Source organism: Cervus canadensis, chromosome 24 (genome assembly GCF_019320065.1).
Source record: "Cervus canadensis isolate Bull #8, Minnesota chromosome 24, ASM1932006v1, whole genome shotgun sequence".
In the NCBI taxonomy this organism is placed as follows: domain Eukaryota; kingdom Metazoa; phylum Chordata; class Mammalia; order Artiodactyla; family Cervidae; genus Cervus; species Cervus canadensis.
The window spans coordinates 28,741,650-28,758,751 of NC_057409.1; the positions used below are offsets into that span (position 1 = coordinate 28,741,650).

The 17,102-nt window shown below is 51.7% G+C and overlaps 1 protein-coding gene across 11 annotated transcripts in view; it reads left to right on the forward strand.

Annotated features, from left to right (window-relative positions):
- The window catches only part of TNS1 (tensin 1), a 207,959-nt gene that overhangs the window by 127,854 nt on the left and 63,003 nt on the right, over positions 1-17,102 (forward strand). Inside the window, exon 1 of one of the 11 annotated variants that reach the window (XM_043444809.1) lies at positions 10,257-10,278. The exons of the other annotated variants lie outside the window; for them this stretch is intronic. Coding sequence (XP_043300744.1) covers positions 10,266-10,278 — 13 coding nt within the window. The 5' untranslated portion in view covers positions 10,257-10,265. Of the gene's footprint in view, positions 1-10,256; positions 10,279-17,102 lie in introns of those variants that run through there. 11 annotated transcript variants of the gene reach the window in all.

A 17,102-nucleotide genomic window follows, 5' to 3' on the forward strand; every position in this document is an offset into this window, starting at 1 on the left:
TGAGACCCCCTTTGATTTATACCCGTGACCAGCCTGTGTCCATTCAAGGACACTAGCACCCAGCCTCTGTGCTTCTGCACCCGGTTGAAGCTGGTTCTGGGGTGGGCGCCCTGGGCCACGTGCAGAGCTGGGTTAGGTAGCCCAGGGGCCCTCACCCTGCCTCCATCTCCAAGGTTTTGGATTTGTTGACTCCACCCTGAAAAGTCTTTTTGGCGTTTTTCTGCATAAAGTTTCTCTCTCTGACCTTGGACACTCCAGAATGAGCGATGGAGTTCAGAGGGAGTGGGATGAGGGTGATGGTGGGGCTAGAATTTCGGGTTTGATGAGAGAAGTTCACGTGCAGTGTTGCAATGGTCCAAGTTTGTCTTTGTACCTACTTAGTTCTTGCTCTTCTTTCTCCTGCCCCTGGAGGCCCCGACCCTGAGCCCTGCCCACTATGCTGAGGCCGCCCCCAAAGTACTTCTCCCTCCAATCATGTCCTCTTGTACCCAGTAGCTGGGAGGAGGAAGAGGATGCAATGAATCATTCCTGAGGTACCGGTGGCTGCCAGCCTAATTGTTCATCATCCTGGGGATGTTTGCATTTTTAACAAGAACACTTGGCAGTCTGAAGGAATTTTCAATGTCTCTCCATCTCTCCCTGGTGTGGATTCAATGTGATGATAAAAGTAAAAACATTTAGTAAACTATAAAGTGCCAGGCAAACAGAAGGTAAAATAATTAAGGGGAAAGGAGGGGCTACGGGAAGGATGGGACTAGGGTCAGAGTCAGACTGAGGGAAGGAAGTGGGCGGAAGGAGCCAGAGGCTGGTACCAGAGGCGGGGAAGGGGGAGGAAGGAGGGGGCGAGGGAGGCCCTGGGCTCCTCTCCCACCCTCTTACCCACCCTGCTTTCTCCTCCGATCTGCTCCCCCAGGCAGGGGGGTGGAACCAGTGGGACCTTCAGGCCAGTTAAAGGTCAGCTTGTCCTGTAGGGACAGAGGGGCTCCTGTCTGGAGGCTGAGATGCTGGCCTTATGCCCGAGGGTGGGAAGGGAAGGCTAAGGGCGTGGCTTATAGCCCAGCCGTCCTCCTCCCTGGCCTGGCTGGCCTAGGCTGGGGGCTGGGTGACTGAGGGGGTCACCTCACGTGGTCTGGGCAGACCCCACACTATCCCAGTCCCACTGTGTGCTCCCCACTGTCGCTGGGCTGCGGGCCCCACAGGGACAGGAGAGCCCGCCGGGGGCCTTGTACTGGGAGCGGTGATTGTTACTCCCATCCTGCTTTTCCTGGCTGGAACATTTCTGGAAGGCTGTAGATTCTGGGGCCTAGTTGTTGTTCAATTGCTGAGTCGTATCTGACTCTTTGCGACCCCATGGACTGCAGCACGCCAGGCTTCCCTGTTCTTCACCGTCTCCCAGAGCTTGCTCAAACTCATGTCCATAGTGTCGGTCATGCCATCCAGCTTGCATTTTCTTCTGGCTAGTTCTCTGGTCAGGGAGGGAAGCAGGAGTCCTGTGTCTGTTTTCCTGGTTGTGGGCCTGGTTTCCGCACATGCTAGTTAGGATAAAGGCACCTAACCCCCAAGACTCTGGGGGCGCTCAAGAGATGGCTCACGCTGGAGCCTGGGAGGGGCTTGGTCATTCGCTGGAGCTGGGGCTTGGCCTCGCAGGGCAGGATGTGGTACCAGAGATGGCTCTGCCTGCTCCCCGGAGAGGCAGGCCGACCCTGAGGTGCCGGAGTGCAGGGCGCAAGCACGTGTGTCCACCCTGCAGGTGTCCCCTCCGCAGCTCTGTGACCTTGGTCACTTCCAGGAGAGGCTGCTCACTCAGGACAGCCTCTGCTGAGGGACTGGCCTCTCAAAATACAGTGGGGGTGGTGTATGCAAGGTAGGGTGAGCACGTTTCTGGAGGCGGTCTGCCTTTGCTATGTCAGGCCCATGGGGGGTGGGTGTAGGAAGGGCCGGCCAGTCCCTCTGGAGTCCGCCGGGTGACTCAGAGTGGTGGGCGAGAGCCCCAAGCCCAGGTCTTGGCGACAAAGGTCATCTCTGGCCTGGGCCCCACCTCGGCGTTCCCCGCAGTGAGAGGCGGTCAGCGCTGGGGTCAGAACTCCCGCTTCCTCCAGGGAGCCCTTCAGGTGACCCCGACTTAACCTTGCCTGTGAGCAACCGTTCTGTATTTAACACCTCCCTCGCTGCCTGCATTGCCACCCCCCGGAACCTCATGCAGTTTTCCAGTTCAGAATGTGTGACCGTGTGACACTCAGTATGCTTGTCCCTTCCCCCAGGGAGTCCTCCATCAATCTCAGTGGCAAAATGAAGGAAGAAATCGTGTGAGGACTTCTGGTCCCTGCAGGCTGGTCCCACTCCAGATCAGGCTCCGGAGGGGAAGGGACCTGTCCTAGGGGGAGGCATCCCCACGTGTGGAACTGTCTTAGGACCTCAGCCCAGCCTGTGGCCACCACATTGCACGATGACCACACCGCACGTGGGGAGGGCAGCGATCTCGCCCAGGGTCCAAAGATCAGAGATGGGGCTGGCGTGTGGATCCAGGGATCAACTCCAGATCCCTCCCTCCCTCTGGAGCTCAGCTTCTTCCCTGCCTCACACCCGTCACTCTTCACCTTAGATGATAGAGTGCCCCGCAGGGTAGCCCATTTCCCTACAGGACTGGGCCAGAAAGTAGCAGCAGAAACCAAGGGAGAGTGAGCCTCTGTCTGGTGGACTGTGCTGCCCGGGACCACCTGTGCTCCTCTGCACTGGAGCCAGAAGTGGTGGTGTGGGGGAGTGAGGAAAGGTGAGGAATCCAATGAAGAGCCTTCTGGGCAGAGAAAGTTCCAGGCCTTGGGATGGGTGGCTTGGGGGCAGAGGGGGATGCCTGTCATCTCAGGGACTCCTTCCTTTGGGAGCAGAGCCCTCTGGTGGACCCAAGGGCCTGATGTCCTAGTCTGCGTTGGCGGCCGCAACAAAGTACCACGACTGTTTACCTTAAACCACAGACATTCATTTTCTCCCTGTTCTGGGGCCAGAAGTCTGAGATCAAGGTGTGGGCGGGGCTGGCTTCTCCTGAGGCCTCCCCCTTTGGCTTGTCGGCGGCCGCCTCCTCGCTTGTGTCTTCACCTGGTCCTCCCTCCGTTCGGGTCTGAGTCCTCAACTCCTCTCAAGGACATCACTCTTGTTGGGTTGGGGCCCACCCTTATGACCTCATTTAACTTAATCACCCCCTCTAAGGACTCCTTCTCCAAGTACAGTCATATTCTGAGGTCCTAGGGGTTAAGACTTCAACACAGCAATTTAGCGGAGGGTGGGGGAGACACGGTTCAGTCCATCACACCTACGAAGGGGTTTGCTGGGTTTCCAGTAGTTGGATGCCTAGAATCTTGGTCCCGAGTGAGGAGAAAGGGAAGGTCCGGGGTGGTGGAGGCAAGGAGAGCAGTCTGGTCCCCCATGAGCCTCCTCCTGTCTTTCTCTGGTTTGGTCTGGAGCCTGCCAGTTTAGCACTCTAGCTGACACCACGTTTCACAGCCTCCAGCAGCCCCATTAGCTCTTTGGCCTGAGTGCTAAAGCCCCGTGCCCAGATCTCAGCTCGCCGTGGGTGGGAGCGGGGCTGTGTTTTTTGCCTATGGTGCGCAGAGCTGTCTCCAGACTCCTCCAGAGTGTTCCAGGGCAGGCCTTCCTGGAAGCAAGTGCCAGGCCAGAGGGGTGTGGGCTGCCTCCCACTGCCAAGAAACTCACAGGTGGACGAGGCTTGCATTGCCTCCTTGCCCACCCAGTCCTTCCCTCCCTTCCCCCACCTCCTTGGACATTTCACTGATTAGAGTTTCTCAAGACTTAAAAGAGGACTGGGGGCGGGGAGGACTGGGGCTGGTAAGGCAGCAGGTCACTCAGAGCCAAAAGGAAGAATGAAGGGAGAAAAGACAAGACTGCTGTCCTGGCTGAAGATGGCCCGGGGACTGCTCACCAGCCCCTCTTCGGGGTTTTCCTCCTGCAGGATGTCCGGCGGCCCTTCTTTTGTTTCTGTGGGCAGCCCCACCAGAGCCAGGGGTTGGTGACAGGGGGCTGGTCACCAAGTCTCTTACCCTCAGGTTCCATGAGGAGAAGAGTCCCCTTCCTTGGGGGAGAGCTTCCGACTCCATGGGACCCCCATCTCCTCTGCAGTCTTTTGTCTGAGCTGGAGAAGAGCCTCTCCAATGGCAGCCAGGAGTCCCTGGTCTGTAGTGACTTCTCATCAGCTGGGCTTGTCCAAGGATTCCGATTTGTTTTTGAGAGAAAGGAAAGAGGAAGGGAGAGACACATACAAACAGGGAGAGAGTGAAAAGGAGAAGGAAGCAAGTGAGAAACACGGAGGCAGATAGACCCAGACAGATGTTGGCCTGGGAGGCAGGAGATCTGAGTGTCTTTGGTAACTCCTTTTCTTTAGACCTTTATTATTTCCTGTAAAATGAGGATGTTGGGGTAGCTAGCAATTCTTTCCGTTTCTTTGAGCTCATTGTTCCTTTTTGTGACTTGTGAGGAGCTAAGATGGATGTGCAGAGGTTCCCTCTCTTGAACTTGTATTGAGAAGCAGCATTGCTCCGTGGCTGTGTCAGTCAGGAGAGGCTTGGTTCTGCTGCATAACAAACAGGCCCAAATTCTCAGTGGCTTAATCAATAGAAGTGTATTACTTGCTCATGATGTGGATTACTGGATTACATGTCCAGTGTGGATTGGCAGGTGTCTCTGTTCATCTTACTTCCTCCAGGCTGGTCGTGGCTTCATGTCATAGGCGTGTCCACTACAGCTGCTACAGTAGGTGGAGGACACTGTGACTTGCTTGCTACTTCGGTCTGGACAAGACACTTTCCTTCTGCTCACATTACATTGGTCAAAACATGTCACAGATCGATGCCTAACTTCAAAGGGGGTAGGGAATCTGCGTGGAAGAAGACAGAAATATCATGGAACAGACTGTTGTCTACTCTAGGGATTAAGACTATGTGAGAATCAGAAGATCTGGTTCCAAGCTCTGTTTATAATTGTGTTCTTTGGTCAAGTCTCTTTGCCTCTCTGATGTCTTATCTGTAAAATCGGTACAAGAACAGTGCTTTCCTTCTAGGGTTATCGTTAAGACCCAGTGAGCTAAGATGTGTGGAAATGTGAAAAGCAGAGTGCCTGGTGTATACTATGCTGGCAATAATCGTGTCTATTATTATTGAAGTACTGGGGGAAAGAAGATAGAGGTGTGATTTTGATTGTATACAAGCGCTTTCTTCTTAAGAAAAAACATTCCCCTGGTCCCTCTACTCTCTGGGAACCATCTGTAGCTGGTTCTGTTCTGGGAGCCCCACTCTTGGAAGTCAGGAGACTTGCCTCTGATACCAGCTTGCTGGGTTACCTCGGAAAAGTTACTTTCCCTCTCTGGTTCTCGGTTTTCCTTAGCAGTGAATCGAGGCGGGTGGATTCCTAAGGGGACTTCCCCAGCGATGACAGTGATGATGATAAAGACAGTGACTAGATGGCAGCTGGCCTTGTGTGCCAACCCTGTGCCTGGCAACATTGCCTACATGTTGTCCTCAAACGCCTGTAGGCGGCTACTGTTTTGTAACCATTAGGCAGAAAAAGCAGAACTTGCAGGATGTGGTTTTAAAGCTTGCTCTGCCCCCAGATGACATTAGAGAGAGTCCCGTGTGCCTTTTCTAGTCACACTTGGGTAATACAAGAGCCTCTGGGCAGTAATCAATATGCCCAGTGCAGTGAACTTGATGTTTCGCCCAGAGTTAGTTCTTCCCCCTTGTCCGCCCTTACTGGGCACCAGGTGTGGATGTGAGGGGCAGGGGTGTTTCAGTAGGTTTTTCTCCCTCTTTTCCTGACTGATGAGAAGAGAGGAAGGAGGGAAGGGATGGGAGCCTTCCTGCCTGCCTGCACCACTGTGAGGTTGCTCTGTGTGGGGGCACAGGTATGGGTGATATGACGTCTGAGCTCTTTGCCAGAGGAAGGTTGTGGAGGCATCGAGTGCTGTTTCCCCCTGCAGCACTTTGTGGGCATTTTGGAGGCCTCCCCCCCGACCTTGAATCCTGAAGAGTCTCTCCTCATGTTTTCCTTTGGGTGGGTGACTGCAGCTCCGTCAGAGGCTCGGGACCCTTTCTCGGCCTGGGCATCCCTTGCTCCCTCCACCTCCTTCTGCCGAGGCGGTTCAGCCCTCCAGGGGGCCCTCTCGGATAGGATCTGAGGCAGCCTTGGGGCTGACTCTCTCCCCTGGGTCTGCGGGAGCCTTATGTGCTCTTGGGCTCAGCAAAGCCAGGGACTGAGGGGGCCAGTGCATCCCCTGTCTGTTCCCCGGCTGGCTTCTCACTGTGTGGACTTCCGGGCCCGTGCCAGGCCCGTTTCTCACGTTTTCCTGCTCCAGCCAACTCTCATTGAGCTGAGCAGATGTGACTCACGTTGGGTCACTCCAGATGACTCACACTGGGCTGAGCAGACTCCCTGAGATGAGGGGAAAGCCCTGGCAGGTGGCATTTGCAGCAAAACAACTCTTCTCTCCAAGATGCCTGTTAGAATCCCCTACTTTCTTATCTTTTCATTCACTTGACATGAATATGTGTGTGTGTGTTGGGGGAGTGGGGTGGGGAGAGGGGTAGTTTAGAGCCACAAACAGTTTTCAGCCATCTCTGTCTTTAAAATATTTTTAAACAGCTAATATATATTCCCAATATAATATAATCAAATATAATGAAATGACATTACATTGATGTAATTTAATACCATAACTTCCCCTATTTAAAGTATACTGTTCAGTGGGTTTTAGTATATTTACGCTTGTACAACCATCACCATAATCTGATTTCAGGACATTATCACCCACCTCGAAGAGACTTCACTCATTAATAGTCACTCCCCACATCTTTCCCCACCCCTGCCCTAGTCTACTTTCTATCTCTATTTATTTATCTGTTCTGCATAGTTCATGTAAAAGGAATTATCCAGTATGTGATCTTTTGTGGCCTTCTGTCACTGAACACGATGTTTTCAGAGTTCATCCGTCTTGTAGCATGTGTTGGTTCATTTTGATTTGCTTTGCAATACTCCATTATATGGCCATACCACATTTTGTTTATACACACATCAGTGGATGAATATTTGCATTGTTTCCACTTTTTGGCTATTATGTAGAATGCTCCTGTGGGGATTCGTGTGTAATTTTTGCATGTCCTTATGTTTTCATTTCTCTTGGGTAGATATCTATGAGTGGAATTGTTGTGTTAGATAGTAACTCAATGTTTAATTGTTTGAGGAACTGTCAGACTGTCTTCCAAAGTGGCTGCACCATCTTACATTCCTACCAGCCAATGTATGAGGACTATAATTTCTGTACATCCTCACCAACACTTGTAATTTTCTATCTTTGAAACTCTAGCCATCCTGGTGGGTGTAAAGTGGTGTTTTATTGTGGTTTTGATTTGCGTGTTCCTAGTAATTAGTGATGTTGAACATCTTTGTTAATTGGCCATCTTCTTTAAAGGAACATTTATTTACATCTTTTATACATTTTAAAACTTGGATTCTTTGTCTTTTTGTTATCATTATAAGAGGTTTTTTTAATATCCTGAGAATATGTCCCTTATTAGATATATGATTTGCAAAAATTTTCTCCTATTCTGTGGGCTGGCTTTTCACTTTATTGATGTCTTGACGTCAGTCATCCCTTTTTACAAGCCCTGCCTTACTTTTGGAATGTGTTATTCATTTTCCTGGGGCCTTTGTCATAACTGGGACCCAACTCCTTCCATATGAACACTTGCTTATGAGTGTTCCCATTTTACAGGAGAGGAAACTGAGGCAGTCACACAGAGGTTAGGGACCTTGTCCAGACAATACCCTTAGTAGATGTTGAAGGCAGGATTCTGGGGTGGATGGAGGTCTGGAGCCAATCAGGGATACTGCTTCCCGTGATCTTAATCTGAGAGATTATACATCTGTAGCCTGAAATGCTTTAGGCTGCTTCATCTAATCTCTTTCCAGCCCTGGAACTGGTGCCTGGACTGGTCTGGAACACCTGCCCCATCACACAGAGAGGGAGGCTGGGTTTCAGGTCCTTGGATGGCGGGGCAACACCAAAGCCATGAGTCCTGCCTCTTGGCTACCTCAGCCACCTACATGGCCCATGTCCCTGCATCTACTGAGGTGAGGGGTGGGGGGATTTGGGTAGCAGAAAGTGGCCCCTTTGGGTATGGAGTGAGGCAGTTAATGGAGACAACAGCCTCCATGCCCTCTTAGAAGAACACTTGAGCACTATGGTGAATGTTTACCCTTGACATACTTTCACAGGGTGTGACATTCTTGCCTTCTGAACTCTGGGGTAAGACGTGGAAGAACCAGTTAAAGAGGGGAGGACAAGATTGCAGATGGTCCCAAATAATTCTAGGAAGAGGGTCCAGGGGTCCCAGGGTGGTACGTCTGCCCCTTGTCTCTGAGCAGGGGGTTTTAAGGGGTGATTTTCTAAGCACAGGTGCCGAGAGCCTGATTTTATTTTATTTATTTTTTCTCGTGCAGCTGGCTTATAGGATCTCAGTTCTCCGACCAGAGTTGAACCCCGGCCATGGCAGTGAAAGTGCAGAGTCCTAACCACTAGACCACCAGGGAACTCCCCCAAGAGCCTGACTTTTGTTGGGAAGTCCTAACCTAACTGCTGGAGGGGGCAGCCCTTCTGGTCTGGTCAGGGGTGGGGGAAAGGGCAGGGAGGGAGAAATTCAAAGCTGTTACTGGCAGCTTCAACTTCTGTCGCTGTTCTATCACAGGGCTTAGACTGCAGCAGGAGGGATCTGAGTTAGCCACCTGGGAGAACTTCCCAGCTGTGAGTGGGTCGATCAGCTGTGGCAGGGAGGTCAGACCCTTGTCCTCTTGGCCTGTTTGGGCAGAGATGTCGAGAAACAAGGGACATGGGCCTCAGTGTGGGGTGGTCTCCGTAGAGATAGTGACAGAGGGGTGGGATGACTTCTTGAGAAGGATCTGGGTCTCTTCTATTCTCCCAAGAGAGAGTTCCCTCCTGACCTGCTGGAACGATCAGAGTGCCGAGAATTTAAGTGTAGGGTCGGCCTGACCTTGTGGGTAAAGAAGACGACTCCACCGCTCCAGCACCTGCCAGCCACCTGCTTGGCGCTGCCCTGGTCGGGTGGGGCGGGGTGGGTCGGGTGCCCTCAGACCCTGAGCTGGCCTGGCTCTGCGAGGCAGCTGGCAGGCTTGGAGAGCGGTGTCTGCCCACGGAACATTCAGTAAACCAATACCCTCCCGACTAAATGTGCCTTTGGTCCTCCGTAATCTCTGCCATCGGGTGGAGGTTGGAAAACCGGAGCCACACTTGGAGCGGACGCAGAGCTCTTGGCCAGTGGCCTGAGCGGCACGTCTGCCCTCTTGCTGCGCTCAAATATCAAGCTCCAGCCCCGGGGAACAGGGGAACGTGCACTCTTCCCCCACCCCCACCACTCTCCCTGCTTCCTCTCCTGCCAGACCTGCAGACAGGTGCAAGTTAGCTGGACCCGGCGAGACCCCAAGATCTAACCACGTCCAAGAAAGGAAATTCAAGCTTCCATTGATCAAATACTTTTGGTCCCCAACGAAGGCTGCTTTTCACCCATCATTCCCTTGCTCCCTCCCCTCCTTCTGCTTTCCTTCTCTTCCTACTCTCTCTCCTTTCTTTCCCAAATACTTAGAGAGCACCTACTAGATGGTGAGCCCTGGGCTAGCCCGGGTGCTGTAGAAAGTCCTCTCTCGGAGTTGCCTGCAGACAGGGAGGGGAGGGGGTGTGGCCAGATCAGACAGGTGCACCATCTTCCTTGACCCACAGTCAAATGGAGAAGATCTTGGCCAAAAGCCAGGCTTCTCAGGAGAGAAGTTTCTGGGGATGGTGGTGATCAGAGGTGGATGGCTTTGCAGAAGGACTGCATCTGTCTTGGGCCTGAGAGCATAGATAGCATTGAAAACAGAATTGTTTTTCAAATCAAAAGTGGCCTAACAACATTGCTCAAAGGCTAGAAATTAGAGGGAAAGAAAGCCATCAAATTGCTCCGGCCTCCTTGTCAAGCTGCCTGGTCCCGTGATGGGCTGCGTATTAGGAGATCAGTGGGATGCAGGGGTTGGTGAAGGTGAGAATGTTGGAGAAGGTGGAGGGAGGGTGAGAGGAGCTCTGAGGAAACGTATGCATGGAGTCCAGGAGGAGAGAACAAATCAGGAGATTAAGAGGAAAGACAGCACACAAAATCCTGCAGTGGCTGGGTCCCTGGAGCCTGGATCTGCTGTCCAGTGCATGTGGCTGAGTGATGGGCATGGAGGGTGAATGGAGCTGGTGACAGTTGTCTCTCTGGATTATTCCTTGTTGGACCTATTCAGGCCCTGGGTGCTTCTCCCTGCCCTTGGAGGCTGTGCCTGGCTTCTTTCTCCTCGTCCAGGCCAGCTGGCCTGCGGCTGGCTCGAAGGTGCTATCTGAGGCTGGTTTGCTCCTGGGCAAAGTTCAGCTTCTTTGTTAGTGGTGCTGGTCTTCGGGTCCATCTCTCCGTCAGCCTGTGAGATTCAGCACCCTCCCTGGAGCGTATCTATGTCTTGCTCACCTCTCCTGCCTGCTAGCTGCTGCGCTTCTCTGCAGGCAACAGAGCCCATCCCTTTTGGTCCACCCTCCCAGGCCCTGCTTCCTGTCCCATGGACAGTTCTGAGCCCATTTGTGGGAAAAGGTTTCAGTGGATGTGGGATCCGTAGGGTGATCTGTCCTTTCTTCTTTCATGATTCCCCTTCCTCTACTTCCCCAGCTGCTCGTGGGTGATTCATCCCCCATACATCTCTTTCTTCTCTCCGCTCCTTCCCCTGCCAAGTTCAGTTCAGATCAGTTCAGTCACTCAGTCATGTCTGACTCTTTGCAACCCCATGAACTGCAGCATGCCAGGCCTCCCTGTCCATCACCAACTCCCGGAGTCCACCCAAACCCATGTCCATCTGGTTGGTGATGCCATCCAACCATCTCATCCTCTGTTGTCCCCTTTTCCTCCTGCCCTCAATCTTTCCCAGCATCAGAGTCTTTTCCAATGAGTCAGCTCTTCGCATCAGGTGGCCAAAGTAGACCTTCTAAAATCCTGGCAAAGTTGCTGAGCTCACAAACCTTCCATAATAGGCAGCCTCCATCGAGGTTAAGAAGGACAGTGTCTTAGAATGGTCTGAGAAGGGGCAAAACCCACATCCTTGGGAGGCAGTGGAAGCACCATAGTGGTTGACAGCGTGGGCTTGGGACTCAAAGCTGCCTGGGGTCAAGCCCTCTGTTGACCTTGGGCAAATCATTTAGCCTTTCTGAGTCTCAGTGTTCTACCTTGTAAAATGGGGACAAGGATATACTTTTCTTGTAGGCTCTGAGAATTAACTGATATAACAGATGGCTGCTCAGTTCTGTGCCTGCTCTGTAGTAAGTCATCAGTTCATGTTAGTTGTCACTGGTGGTATTGTACACAGTGCTTGTCTGAGTTTGCTGATCCTGGAACAGCTGTAAAGATGCTTCTTTCTCTTTCCTTTGAGAAAAGATATCAGGATGCAGGAGAGTGAGAATGATGTGATTATGGGTATAACCTTGAATCCACTGTATTGAAGAAGAAGAAAAAAAGAAAAAAACAAATCATTTGTTCTTTGGCACAAAGAACTGTCTGTGGTAACACTCATTTATTCAACCAACAAATATTTATGAAGTGCCTACTGTGTGTCACTATTCTAGATGCTGAGGATACAGTAGTGAACACAATAAAGATCCTTGCCCTTGTCGTGATTGTATTCTAGTGGGAGAAGACAAAGAATAAATTTTTTTTAAAGATATATTTGATGCTTGGATAACACAGGTCTGAACTGTGCAGGTCCCTTATATACAACTTTTCCTCCACAAATATGATACCTGTATTTTCATTTTATGGATTTTTTTTTTTGGCCACTCTTGGTGACATGTGGAATCTTAGTTACCTGATGAGGGATTGAGCCTGTGTCCCCTGCAGTAGAAGCTTGGACCATCAGGGAAGTCCCCCATTTTATGGATCTTTGTGGTGAAAAGTCTGTTCAGTTAGAGATTACAATATGTGGGATCAAGAGAACTAGTCCTGATTCTACCCAAACCATTTCAACTTCTTGCCCTTTGGTGAGTCATTTATCAATTCCTTTGTTTTGAGGGCAGAAAAAGCAGTATGTGGATTTTTGACTGTGGGATGTGGATGTTGCGTGGGTCATTGCCCTTAACCCCTGCATTGTGCAAGGGTCAACTGTATGTAAGAGAGCATGTTAGAAGATGATAAATACTCTGTGAAAAAAATAGAGCAGAGTAAAGGGTGATTGGGGGCTGTTGTTGGTTGGGCACTGAAATGTTTTAAAATTTGAAACATTTAAAAAGCTTATCAGCCTAGGCTTCACTGAGGAGGGGACATATGAACAAAGAATTGAAGGAGGTAAGAGAGTCACCCAAGCAAATATCTGAGGAATACCATTCCAGGCAGGGGTGAGGCGGGCAGCAAGTGCAAAGGTCCTGAGGCAGAAGCCCACCTGAGATGTTTGAGAAACAGCACAGGGGCCAGTGTGACTGCAATGAAGATTGTAATAGGAGTTGAGGTCAGAGGTAACCGGGACCAGATCATTTAGGGTCCGGTAGGCACTGTAAAGATTTGGCTCGTACCTGAGCTGTTTCATCTAATGACACATCGTGGAAATCTTTTCATAATAGCACACAAAGAGCCCTCTCATTGTTTTCAGCTGGGTAATATTCCACTGTGCATGGGTACTGTGTTTGATTTAACTAGTATTTTATTTAACTATAAATAACACGGACATTTAGGTTGTTTTCAATTTTTTACTGTTTTGAAAAATGCTGCAGTGAGTAACCTTTTGATTTGTGCATAACACCATTTCATTTGTGAAAATCTGACTGTAGGACAAATTTCTAGAAGTAGGATTGGCTGGATGAATGTATGCATATATAATTTTGATAGCATCAACTTGACTTCCATAAGGGTTGTATTAGTTGACGCTCCCAGTGAGCAATTTGATTAGGGACTAGGAGGAAAATTTCTCTCCCTTCTGCATACCTCCTCCACATGTGAGCTTCTATTTTGTGTGTGCTGTGGCCTCTGACTCTTTGTGACCCCATGAACTGCAGCCGACTAGGCTCCTCTGTCCATGGAATTTTCCAGGCAAGAATACTGAAGTGGATTGCCATTTCCTTCTCCGGGGATCTTCCTGACCCCAGGGGTTGAACCCGTGTCTCCTGTGTCTCCTGCACTGCAGGCGAATTCTTTACCACCGAGCCACCAACGCAGCCACAGGGGGTGGCTTCCATTAGGTGCCCGTTATTTTCTTTACTCCTCGTGACCCTCCTGTGAGCTGAGTATTCTTGTTCCCCTTTCACAGATGAGCAAACAGGCAAGAAAGGTCAAGTAATATCCCAGTGTTTACACAGCCAGAAAGATGTAGAACTGGGGTTCTGATGCCTGCCATTCCTCACCTTGGCTTCATGAGGATGAGAGTCTGAGCCACCTTGCCTCTTGTCCCTCTGCTCCCCTGCCCCGTGCACATGGGCATGTGGACCTAGCACTACTGCGCCTACATCCTGGAGACCCTTGCCGGCCAGCGACAGGTTGGGAAGAGGCCAGCCCTGGGGACCTGTGGTCACACTGGCTGAGGTGGCCTCCCCTTCTGTCCCTCCCAGCATCAGCCCCAGTGGTGAGACCTGGGAGGCTGCGATCTAGCTAATTCTGCTCTGGGTGGGGAGCTCCCCGCCGTCGTCTGCTGGGTCAGCTTGTTCCAGGGATTGGGTTTCGGCATTTCACTGATGAAAATAAATCAGCCTCTTTACTGCCGTGCGTGGCCCTCGGAACCTCTGCAGCCTGGCATGTATTTCCAGACTTCCTGTAAGTCACTGCTTCTGTCCTAGCCCCCAGGGCCTCTGTGTCTGCTGCAGAAATAGCCCTGGATGAGCTTGGAGCCTGGAGCCACCCAGGCAAGACCGCACAGGAGAGGAGCATCAGGTTTACCGAGTCCAAGGGCTCTGGGACACAGACAGTGCCAGGGGGAGCATCTTCTCTGTGTTGGATCCTTGAGCATCTAGAATTGGCCAGGATTTCAGGGACCCTTAGCTGACTGTACTCTCCTATTGCACGGAGGAGTACACTGAGGCCCATCCTCAATCACTCCGTGGTGCTCTAGCCCTTTGACTCCTAGTCTACTACTGCTACTGCCAGACAACACTTTCTCTAGGCCTGTGTATCATGCCGTGACCAGTTTGGATTTGGGGGGCTGAGTTGGAGAGAGTATGTTTTAGCTACAGCTGGCAGGGTAGGGGTCTGACTTCTAGGAAAGCTGTCTTGCTTTTGAGGGACATGAGAATGGGGAATTGGGAGCAGAACTGGATTTTCTTGAGGTTGAGGAGAATCTTCTGTCTGCATACCTGTCCCGATAGGGTAAGTGACCATGGTGCGTGAACAGGAAAGAGCAGGCAGCTTCTAGAGCATTCTGATAAAGCCCCAGCAGGTTCTGTGTGCAAAGGGGACCTGAGAGTCTCAACAGACTCCCCTTTCACCTGCCCCTCCTTTTTTTCTGTTCAAACATTATTTGCCCCCCAAGACCCTCCTACAGGGACATGCGGCATCCTGCCCCAGATGGCAGGCCCACTGGATTGCCCTCCCACCCTTCAGGGCCAGGGCCTGGTCTAGCCCCAGCCGGGTTGTGCAGGTTGCCAGCAGGGCCCCTTGGTTCTGGGAAGCAGCGCAGAGCAGTTGGTGGATGGGGGCCAGGAGCTACTGGTGGCCTTTCTCATTCTTTCTCCTCCCGGTCTGCGTCTTCACATCCTTACAGCTTGTCGATGCTGGTGCTCGTTGGAGACTTTCGCCTGGTGTTGCTTTGATTGCTTAAAAAACTGTTAGCAGCAAAGTGTTCTTTGATGTTTGTTCTCCTTCTCCAGGGGCAGTGAGATCAGATTTTGTTATGAAAGTGCAAAGCTTCTCAGATCCTTCCTTCTCCCTTTCTGCCCCCCTCTGTCTGTGTACTGCTTGACAGCCTTGGAGAATCAGGCAGGCGCTCTTTACAAGGATGAAAGCGGCCTGGGGTGGGGCCCTGGCTCCTGTCCAGGCCTGTGCCCCGTGGTGCTGTCTCTTCTGTGGGTCAGGAAGGTCACTCCCAGCTTGTTCCTCTTCATCAGGGCCTTCCTGCTTCTGACCCACACCTGCTCATGTGTGTGAGCTATGACACGAGTATTGGGAGACCCCCACAGAGATGCGTACTGAGCCTCCTTGTACTCGTGATTGCAGAGGGACCCATTTGGGAAAGGAAGCAGAGACCCCACCCAGAGCCCCCTTCCATCCCCGTTCCCACATCCTCTCAAAAACAGAACCACAGAGAGCCCCCTGTACACACGCATCACTCATGCATGGAACCCCACTGACCTCCCTGCCACTGCACACCCGCACAGAGTGAGGGGAGCTGTCTTTATAAAATATGACCAATCTGGTAACCAGTACTTATGTGAGGTACTTAAATGGGCCTGTTAAGTACCACCGACATGGGATTGACCCCAAGTGCAGAGATGGGTTCCTTGTGTCACTTGTGAACCAATGCTGGGGCAGCTCCCTACGAGTTACCAGAAATGCCTTGAACCCTGGCAGCATCATTCGGATAAATGGCTAAAATTCCCAGGAGCCACTTCGATGAGGACAGCACCCACTTGGATGTTGTAGTTTGGGTTTGGTTGTTCTAAACCAGTGTTGTGATTTGATCGTCACTGTCTACTCCCTTCATCCCATCGGATCCTCCAAGCTCTCATTCTTTGCCCATCTCTCTCTTCCTTCCTCCTTCCTCTCTGGGAAACAGAAACAGCTTGAGCGTCAGAGTCAGACTGGCAATGTAATCTTGAGCAAGCCACAGCCTCGAAGCCTCGGATCTCTCTATCAAGGATCTACCTTGAAGGGCAGTTGTTGAAGCAAACAGGAAAACATCCATTAACTGTTAGCACACAGTAACAACTCGCCCACCCTGTTCTGTTGTGCTGTCTCATCCTTCCTGGCTCCCCAAGCCCCACGTCCCACTCCCTACTCTTCCGCCGTCCTTCCCATGTGAGGACTGCTACCGAGATGGTGTTGAGGCCCGGGAGGAGATCCAAGTGGGGGAGGCAGGAGGGAGGTGAGTGGATCTACCTTGACCCTTGTCCAGCTCAGCCGTCTGCCTGGGAGTTGGCGATTCCCTTCCTGAGTGGTTCTCGGGCGCTGAGGCTCCTGCTCGACTCTCAGGGAACATGTTTCTGAAGCTGGCCCTGTCCGCTGCCTTCCTGGGGGACTGTGTGGAGGCCTTGGAAAGCTGGGGCCGTGCTGTGCTGGAAGGCAGGGAGATAGTCCTGTGGGGTGCGCTGAGACTTGTTTCTGGGCTATACCCCGCACCCGGCCCAGGCAATGGCCTCTCCGCAGGGTCCTTCCTCCCTCTCCCCCAAACCTTCACACCACATCCCCTGGAAAGTCCAGGCCTCTCTCCTCCTTGTGTTCTGCTTAGAACCAGAAGTCTGAGAGTTCAAAGCTCATCTTGCTCTTATCTCTCATCTTACCCCTTTGGAAACTGAGGCTCAGGAAATGACTTGGCCAAGGTCTCGTGGTGAGTTAGCAGCCCGCTGGGTTTGGGACCCAGGACTCCCGAGTCAATCCTGAACTCTGTCTCCCCAGACTCCCTCTGCCCTCACTCTGGCTCAGCCAGTCTTGGCTGTGGCACCGTTGACATGGGCCCGTTCTGTGTGTTGGAGGATGTTTAGCAGCATCTCTACCCACTGGATGCAATAGGATTTCTTCTGGATGTGACAACTCAAGAATTTCCAGCCATTTTCACATGTTCCCCGGGGAGCACACCACCCCAGGGAGGACCACTGTCTAGGTGTCCCTTCAGCCTCTGTCTCTGAAACCTTACGTCTCCCACTAGGGAGGGCGTGAGGTATTCCTTCCTCGAAGATGCTCTTTTCTGCTTCCTGCTTCCATTCGAGGATCAGGCTGCTGGGAAACTAGAGCACTCAACCATTTTGCTACTTTAAAAAAAATTTCTTTTTTTTTTTTTCGTTATCCTGGGTCTTCATTGCTGTGTGAGGGCTTTTCTCTAGTTGCAGTGAGCGGGGGCTA